The following is a 9,739-nucleotide window of genomic DNA, read 5'->3' as shown; positions in this document are numbered from 1 at the left end:
TTCTAGAAAACAATAATACAAAATTGATTTTTTTATTTAAATATTCTATAAGACTAATTTAAAAGAACTTAGAGAAGTAGCTACATAATTTCAAAAATAAAAATTTTTTAGTCTATTCATACAATGCTTCTGAAGTATATTTTTATTTAAAATTTATTGAATTTATTTTTAATTACAAAAAATAAAATAAAAAAAGAACTAAGTTAACTTTAATAATAAAAATTAATTTTTTAAGAACAAAAGGAAAACATAAATTTTAAAGAATTAAAAATAAAAAATTAATATTAATTAAGTATTTTACAAAAGGTGTCTTAAAAGAATTCAAAAACACTTTCCAAATATTTTGGTAATATGAAAATATTTCATAAAAATAATTAAATATTTTACTCAAATCACTTTTTATACTCTTGAACAAAGAGGATAATAGAAGATCCATTAGGGGTATATCTTAAGAGAGCCTTAAAGCAATAAATCAAAAACTAATTCATCAACTAAACAAGTTAATATAGTTTTCTCAATCTCTAAACCCTCTTCAAATGCTTCCGTCTCAAACTCAACCCATCGCCCATGCTTTCTGCTCATATCCTTGTCTACAACCTCATCCACCATTTTGTCCCCCATTTGTTTCAAACTCATTATCTCTTTGTATACCTCTTCTGCCAACTTCCCTTTGTTCTGCATCAATTTCCCCCACCCTTCGCAGCTTCCAACAACAAACTCCAGGTATTCACTCACATAATCTACTACAAGTTTTTGTTCAAGCGTCTTGTATTCTTCTCCCTGTGTCTCTGTTATGTTCCAATGCTTGAGCTGATCAAAACCATTCGGGGTCGTAATATTCTCGGTCTGACCCAATGCATATTCCATTAACTTTAGCTCAGAATCTTTTAGAACCATTTTCACATAATCAAGTTCCCAATTGGTTGACTTCTTAAGATCTCTTGAATTTGGTGTCCTAGTTGGAAGCTTTTTATCCATTTCTCCCACAGTTTTAGGAGATGCGAAATAGGATAACGCCACATTAAATTCAGTCTCAGACTCACTTCCAGGCTGCGAACCTAATAATTCCTGATTGCGAGCCAATAACTCTTGCTTCATGCCAGAAAATGTAGAGTGCATGCGGTGATCAAAGGAAAGATAAAAATAAAAAAGGTCATATCTCGATAACCCGGGATAACTTATATAGTCAATGCAGCAACTTGGTTACAGAGTTTACCAAAGATCCATGCAAAAAATTCACAATTCTTAAACTAATTCAAATGATTCCAAGATCACTCACTTTTACGCAAATAATTATTTCTTTGCCACTCACCAGACATTGTCCCGAAATTTAATTGGCAATTACACAGCTAAGAACCTCACATCATTTCTAAATAAATAAGAAAATAAGAATGAGAAGAGTGCAGCTTACCATCTCTATCATCAGCGAAGCACTCACTGGTGACAGCAAGTTCAAGAGTTGAAAGGGGGCTAGGCTGTTGATGATCTAATTCTGTGCCGGTCTCGCTGCTGCTTTTGCTAGCATTTCGATCTTCAATTTCTTCAGAAAACTGGACTCATTCAATAAATTTAAAGTCAAATGTCGAAACATGAAATGTAAGAGACAGGATAATTTTCAATTTTTGTATGTGTGAAAAATAGAATGTCGGTGATGAGAATATATCGCAAAAAATAAAAATAAAAATAAAGAACACAGAGATTTTTACGTGAAAACCCTTTCAAGAAAAAAAAAATCACGGTTAGAGGAGAAGAAAATTTACTATGTCAAATTCAAAAAAATGATTACAAGAAGAATACCATGTAGTAAGATTGAAACATCTTATTCTAATCAATATCAAATAGATGAAGTTTAATAAGGTTTAAAAACCTTATTTTAAAATAAAATAAAAGAAGTGTAGTTTTATATAGATTTTACTTTTATTTTATTTAAATAAGGATTTGGATTACTTAATTCTAACAATATGCTATGATGAAATGTTACGAGTAGAACCAAAGGATGCAGGTCTAGGCCATTCAATAATTGACAAATGCATTAAATTGAAATTGGCGCTTACGTAGACACAAGATCTGATTTCCACAATTCAACAAATAAAAGAAGAAACCAACTGAAACCATGAAAAATAAAAAGCAAAAGTTCTCCACCAGTTACCAACTTCTCTTCATGATAACTACTCATGGCTATGTTGGCTCTGCTTTTAACTCTTAAAACTGACAGTTCCTATATACAATGATTATTCAGTAAAATTATTTTGTCTTCCAGTCGAGGAAACATGCCATCTAAAATTCAAGCACTAGATTCTATACTTTGGGAAAACCTTTTACAGTGTGGGACTTGATTATAAACACCAAGAAATAAACAAGACCTGCCATTATCTAAGTAAATCGTTGCAGTGAGTAAGTAAACCGAACCTGCCACTTCCTTCTCCAATCAAGCTCCAGATGGTCAATTGAAGAGCAATTGAAGTCAGCTGTGCTATATGAAATATCTTTATCTAGATCCAACTGAAGTCCTTTGTGATGTCTCATTGATGCTGTGATCAATGTACCAGATGGGAGCACTGAATTTTTCCAACTGGATGCGGGACGAGATGAAGTCTCCTCCATAATGATATTGCAATCGGATGACTCAACTCTATATGCCAATTCTTGAAGCTTTTTTCCCAAAAGAACACTAAGATCATCCCCACCAATTATATTAAGGCCAAGAGAAGAAAATCCGGAGCTTTTTGAATACAGCAGATCATTGTTGCCACAAGGATCATTATCAAAGCTGCAGCTTGTTTCCACAACTTGACTTGTGGAAGGAGCATCAGGCACGGATATTGCAATGGGGGACGTAAATGTAAATGAAACAACATCCATGCTTGTCTTCATTTTCTCTGCACTCTGATTTGAATGCTCCTCAGTTGTAACAGTACATTTTATGGATCTTTGGGTGCTTTTTATTGATGTATTCTCAGAAATTGTTTCTCCAGACAGAACATCCTCATTTATAGGTTGTTTCTTTTTAGGCAAATTCTTTCTTCTAGACATGGAATGCTCCTTTGAAGGATTAGTTGCTGAGGACCTCGTCTTCCTGGACTGAGATTCAGAGTTTACAATGACCTTGTTTATAGTCCTATTTAGCCCAACTGTACCGTTTATAGACCTAGTCTTCCTACCTTGCTGGTCCAAGGCTGAAGTCTTTGATATCGAATAGTCTCTATCAGAAATGCAGTTCTGCTTCTGATTATTCTGCCTCAGGACTTTGTTAGTCCTATTTGCAGAAATTCCGTTCTCCATACTCTTTCGCATATCTGCCTGGCTCCTACAAAACTGTTTTCTTTTAGCATCATTCCCTTCCTTCAGATTTGCAGAACTCCCATTACCACTTGAAAATGACCCTTTTTTCCTCTGAACATTATTAACCCTTGCTTGTTCTGCAAGCGAGACTGATTTTCCCTTATTCCTTGAATTGTTAGAAGAACCTTTTTCTGAATCCCTAGATATACTGAATGTTGGTGCACAATCTGATCTGTTGTGATTCTTGCTCTTATGTTGTCCTTTCAAAGACATTTCTGTACTCCGAATAGGCTCGTCAGGTCTTTGGTGCCCAGATACCTTATGTTCAGCTTCAATTTTGTCTTTCAAATCCCAGATTTGCAAAGGGACTGAAGAAAGCCCAAATGATGGCACTTTATGTTTGGAAGTTTTCTGAGGACTAACCTCCATAATCTTGGAAGCTGCCTCCATTATATAAGCTGCATTCTTGGTTGGGATAAACCCTGGACTCTTGATAGGAGACAAAAGCTTATGCTGAGTTATTGGAATTGGTTTTGCTGATTTCAGAGGCAATATTTGAGTCTGAAATCTCTCAATGGGACAGTTTTGCACCTTATGAAACCTTGGTTCAATCGGATTTGAGGACAAACTATCAAGCTTGTTAGAGAAGTCAGTGTAGTCCATCGGTTGAGATTCATTCCACAAATTAGGAGAACTTCTTTCATAATGAGATACTCTAAGAGAGCAAGACCCTGAATATGTGGTAGAAGATGGCTCCAAGACATTTGGTGCCGGCAACGAGTCCAACCCCATAAGCCTAGCAACAACTCCAGGTGCTCTGGATCCATATCCTTCATCATTAGCCATGGAGGAAGCGGAACTAAAATCAGCACTTCTTCTATAACTTGAAGCAGCATTGTACTCATCCCCCTCCATCTGGTAAAGCATAAAAATGTAAACAATATAGTCTGAAACTAATATTTTACCCAAACTACAGTAGAGCAAAAGAATATAAATTTCCCACCATATAAGGCGGTGACTTCAGTATATTCTCCACAGGTTTTACTCTCTTTGATTCTTCTACAGTCAAAATGTAAACAAGTTGTTCATGAATTAGGAATATATTCAAGACAAAAATAATAAATGCATATACATACATATGAAGAACAGATATATATATATATATACACCTGAGATTTCAGCATTGTTTGGGAACAATTTTTTTTGAGATTTACCATTCCAATCAAACAAATGAAAAAATCCTCCTTTCGAATGTTTCCTTTCGACCTCCATTATCTCATCTATAAACCAGCATTACTCAAAAGAAAAAAAGGTTGAATTATCAAACGAAGTCCATCTGAAACTAGAATTATAACATCTTAACACAACAATGTCAAAAGAATTGCAATAAACGAACATAATATACAGCTAAGCTAACAAAAAGGAAGAAACTTTAGTTTTGAAGCTCACACCTGATTTTAGTTTCATTTGCTCATCCAACTAACAAAGACAAACAATGTACCATCTTTCAAGCAAGCAATTGTGGGAAGTATAGAGCTTTCTGACATTAAAGAAAATAAACACGTGAATCAGATCTCCATAAATCCAAAATATAAGAAAATCCTCTCAGAGGGAAAACAAAGATGTACAATGAGCAAACAGTTATAGGAAAAAACTCACCATGAATTCTTCAAAGGTTGCAAAACTTGATGATCCAAAAACCAAGATCCTTCCTTCACAAAATGGGGCTACATAAAAACAGGTAAATCAAATTGGGTATTCTTTAAATTGAAAAAAAAAAAAACCTGCAATCTTTAAAGAATCCCAATCAGTGTTGCCCTTACAGTCATTACAACTAAAGTCCAAGCACCCTTTTTCTTTCTTCCATGTATGGTGAGGTTCTCTTTTCTTTTTATTGCAACTAAGATAATAGTAATAAAAAAATGGATTTGGATTTTAAGTAAGAAAAGGACATAAAAGAAAGATCCATATCAGGAAAAATATTTTAGTTCCACTAGCAGAGATACTGAAGACAGATTCAGTTGATAACAGATAAGAAAAAGAACAACAAAAAATTATTAAAAAATAAACAGTAAAAAAAAATCTCGTGTTTAAAGGAGTAAAAAATGTCTGGTCTGAGTTTGCGCAGTAATATTGGAGAGGAAGTGACATTATACCCAACCTAACTCTGCCATTGAAAATTTAAGAACCCAAGGTTCTCCCTTGCGAAACAAACCAATTAAATGTTACGGAGTGAATCTGAAGCAACAAAATAGAGAGAAAAGAGAAGAAGTCGAGAGAAGAAGAAAGGAGAGAGAATTCTAAAATTCTGATTCAAAAACTTCGTAACTGTTTTCTGGCCTTCAATTACAAGTTTTAAATTGAAGCAGATAACGGCCTTACATTAAAAGACTAAACACATCGTTTAACTAATACTAAAACGCATTGTATAACTAAAATGAAAGCAGAAGTAAACACGGCATTCAGAACAAGAAAATGATAATGAAAATGATAAGATGAAAATGATAAAGACCAACGTTGAAGAGCTTGCAAATTCTTCCAAGTGGAATCCTCAGGAGAAGTGTTCGCCCATTCAACAAGGACCTCCACAGCAGCATGGTTCCTTTGCTTAACCATTCGTCTGTCCAAAATTCGGACTGGTGTTTTTAGAAGAGCTCCATCAAACTCTATTGGTGGCAAGGTAGGAGCACTCGCCGTCGAACCAATATGCTTCTTTAATTGGGAGACATGAAAAGTAGAATGGAGACGAGCAGAAGGTGGTAACGACAGTTTATAAGCAACCTGACCAACCCGAGCTTCCACAGGAAATGGCCCAAAATAGCGAGATGACAGCTTCTGGTTCTTGAATTTGCGAAGAGAATGTTGGCGATATGGTTGGAGCTTCAAATACACTAAGTCGCCCACTTGAAACTCTCATTCCGACTGATGTTTATCCACCATTTGTTTCATGCGATCCTGAGCACGAGAGAGATGAAACTTCAAGACCTTACACATAACTTCTCTATGTTGTAAAGTACGATCGACAGTAGCAACAGGAGAAGCACCAGCCAAATAGGGTAAGTGCAACTGTGGTTCTTGCCCATAAAAAGCTGCATAGGGCATGGTCTGAATAGCAGAATGATGAGTGGTATTATACCATCACTCGGCCAAAGGAAGCCAAGAAGCCCAGGCAGATGGTTTTTCGCCCATCATGCAGCGCAAATAGCTCTTCAAACACTTGTTAAGAATTTTGGTATGTCCATCCGTTTGAGGGTGGTAGGCCATAGACATCTTCAACTTGGTTCCCAAGTGGCGAAACAATTCCTGCTAAAAATGACTTAAGAAAAGACGATCCCGATTAGAAACGATAGAATCCGGTATTCCATGCAACTTGTAGATATGCTGAAGATACTCAGAGGCAACAGTTAAAGCTATAAAGGGGTGAGTCAAGGCGAGAAAGTGGCCGTACTTAGTCAAATGATCGACCACGACAAGAATAGTGGATTTACCCTGTGACAGAGGAAGACCTTCAATGAAATCCATGCTAATGATAGCTAAAAACGATCAGGAATGGGTAAGGGTTGCAAAAGGCCAGGAGAAACAGAAGTTTCAGTTTTGCAACGCTGGCAAACGTTACACTCCCCAACCCACTGTTTAACATCAAGGCCCTTCCAATACAGCACAGCAGATATTGGATATCGAGTTGCATGGACGCTAGAATGACCCCCTAGGGCGCTGGCATGAAAGAGTTAAAAAATGTGCTTTCGCAGTTGTATAGCATTGCCCACTACAACTTTGCCCAACCTGTGAAGAAAGGTACCATGCCACGCATACTTGGGATGTAGTTAGGGCTGCTCTTGGACAGCGTGGCACAACTGAGAAAGTTTCTGATCGGTAGCATATGAAGCTACAATACAGTCCCAGACCTCCGACCAAGGAAAATGCTCACTACCAGCATATGGGAGCAATTGATAAGTGTGATCAGGGGGTTTTCTAGACAATGCGTCAGCCACGGTATTCTGAGCACCCTTGCGATAAGAAATGGAAAAATCATAACCCAACATCTTCGCAACCCACTTCTGTTGATAAAGCGTGATTGCTTGCTGTTTAGAAAGAAACTTTAAGCTCTGGTGATCTGTTTTGATAAAGAAATATCGGCCGACCAAATAAGAATGCCATTTCTTCACCGCAAGCAAGATCGCAAGCATTTCATTATCATAGATGGACAAGGCTTAATACTTGACTCCCAATGCCTTACTGAAGTATGCTACTGGCCGACCATTTTGTTGCAAAACAGCCCCAATCCCTTGACCACTAGTGTTGGTTTCCACACAAAAGGGTTCCTGAAAATTTGGTAATGCAAGAATCAAAGCTTGAAAAACGGCCTTCTTGAGCTGATCGAAAGTAATTTGTTCCTACACTGTCCATTTCCATGGTACATCTTTTTTCAGAAAACCAGTAAGGGGCTTAGCCAACAGACCATAACCTCGAATAAAGCGTCTGTAATACCCGGAGAGTCCCAAAAAACCTCGCAACTCCTTGACTGATGTCGGTGGAGACCAATCCAGCATACCCTCCACTTTGGTACGATCCATGCTAACCACTCCTTGAGAAATCACATGGCCAAGGTACTCAACCTGTGTAGCTCCAAAAATACACTTGGACTTCTTAACATAAAGCTGGTTAGACCGCAACACTTGAAGCACCTCTTGTAAATGGACCAAATGATCAGCCCACTTTTGTGAATACACGAGTATGTCACCAAAGAAAACAAGAACGAACTTTCCCAAAAAGAACAGAAAGATCAAATTCATCAAAGACTGAAAACTTGATGGAGCATTAGTCAGGCCAAATGGCATGACCAAGAATTCAAAATGGCCTGCATAAGTTTTAAAAGCCATTTTTGTACACATCTTGCTCATACATTCGAATCGGTGGTAGCCCGAATGCAAATCCAATTTGGAGAAAAATTGTGCTTTCCCCAATTCATCTAAAAGCCCATCAATGATTGGAATAGGAAATCTATCTTTTACTGTCAATTGGTTAAGCTGCCAATAGTCGACGCACAACCGCCTACCATCCTTCTTTTTTACCATCACCACAGGAGATGATAATGGACTGTTGCTATCCCGAATTATACCCGCATCTAACATTTCTTGTATCAACTTCTCTATTTCTATTTTCTAAATTGTTGGATATTAATAGGGCCACACTTTGACAACCTTAGACTCATCCTCAAGGGAATTCGATGATCCTGCAATCCGTTTGGTGGTAAACCTGTAGGAAGTTGGAAGATGTCTTCAAAGTCAGCAAGAAGACCTTGCAAATCAGGTGGAAGCTGAGCTGGTTGCATTGTAAGAGTAGTCTGATTACAAAAAGTTAGTAACATCGGATACGACCCATTATCAACCAAACTTAAGCACTTAGTAAGTTGGTTACTGGAAACAATCTAAAGTGAGCCTGGTACAATACCTTGCAACACACGGTCCTAGTCCTTGTGTTTAAATTGCATGGTCAAACTAGAGAAATTCCACACAATTGGACCAAAGGATAACAGCCACTGAATGCCAAGCACCAAATCAAACCCTTTCATTTACAAAATTAGAAAGTCAGTATTGAATTGATAACCCTAAGTCTCTCATGAAACTGCTCTACATAATTCTTGAGTAGACCATTGAACCCCATTCGCTACCATTACTCGCAAAGTACTACTCGGCTCTACCACTAAATTTAGCTTTTTAGCCACCTTAAAGTCAACAAAATTGTGTGTACTCCCAGAATCCACCAACACAACTACTTCAGTGTGGTCAATAATAGCTGAAAAATGTATGGTATTTATCCTTATAACCCCTGCAAAGCATGCAACGACAACACGAGACTCTCTGGAATCAGATCTATTAAGTTTGATGGTTCAAGATAATTCAGAGAACCTTCAGATGATGGGCTCTTAACATCAGATCGTTGTTCCCACGTTGGTTCAATAACAAGTTGATACAATTGGAACTTAGAACATTTATGGCCTGGGGAGTATTTCGATCCACACCAAAAACAAAGGCCTTTTCTTCCATCTATCTTCCAATTCTGCTTAGGGCAAAGACTTAGATGGAATTCTTTGTCTCGCGTTACCTTGCACTGACCCCCCTGTTGAAGTCAAACTCCCCATTCCTTGTTGCGCTCGTGAAGTAGGAAATAAAGGTTGCGGCGAACTAAAGCCACTGCCAGTACTAAACCCCTTCTTTGATGGTCTACACACAATGTTTTCAACTTGCCTAGCTAGGTTGTAGCTTTCCATCAATGATTGAGGTTTAAACAACCTGAGATACTACCCAATTTTCGACTTCAAATTACTGATATACTCAAAGCATAAGATTCAGGCAAGCTTAACTGATTCAACAAACTCAAAAATCCATCATGGAACTAATCAACAGATATATGTTGCTTGATAGTTACTAACTCAGTGATGGGATCGAGAAAAGAG

General features: G+C 37.4%; 1 protein-coding gene across 1 annotated transcript; it reads right to left on the bottom strand.

The window, feature by feature from the left end:
• Positions 1-272: 272 nt before the first annotated feature.
• LOC108461288 (uncharacterized) lies at positions 273-7,564 on the bottom strand. Its single transcript, XM_053024557.1, has 6 exons — positions 4,942-7,564; positions 4,452-4,822; positions 4,286-4,341; positions 2,410-4,197; positions 1,360-1,550; positions 273-1,198 (listed from the first exon to the last, which is right to left on the bottom strand). Exons 2-6 carry the CDS (start codon positions 4,552-4,554, stop codon positions 460-462), a joined length of 2,877 nt encoding a protein of 958 aa, XP_052880517.1. The 5' UTR covers positions 4,555-4,822; positions 4,942-7,564; the 3' UTR covers positions 273-459.
• Between the last annotated feature and the right edge of the window lie 2,175 nt (positions 7,565-9,739).

The sequence above is a fragment of the Gossypium arboreum genome, chromosome 13 (genome assembly GCF_025698485.1).
Source record: "Gossypium arboreum isolate Shixiya-1 chromosome 13, ASM2569848v2, whole genome shotgun sequence".
Classification (NCBI taxonomy): Eukaryota; Viridiplantae; Streptophyta; class Magnoliopsida; order Malvales; family Malvaceae; genus Gossypium; species Gossypium arboreum.
This window is presented reverse-complemented; position numbering and strand designations above follow the sequence as displayed.

Bases quoted from the DNA above. Each gene is read 5' to 3' on its own strand.
- LOC108461288 (XM_053024557.1), bottom strand. From the start codon at position 4,554: ATGGAGGTCGAAAGGAAACATTCGAAAGGAGGATTTTTTCATTTGTTT. The intron at 4,342-4,451 runs GTGTATATATAT...TTTTGACTGTAG, and splicing joins AAACAATGCTGAAATCTCAG to AAGAATCAAAGAGAGTAAAA. The intron at 1,199-1,359 runs AGGTTCTTAGCT...TCTGTAACCAAG, and splicing joins ATTTATTTAGAAATGATGTG to TTGCTGCATTGACTATATAA.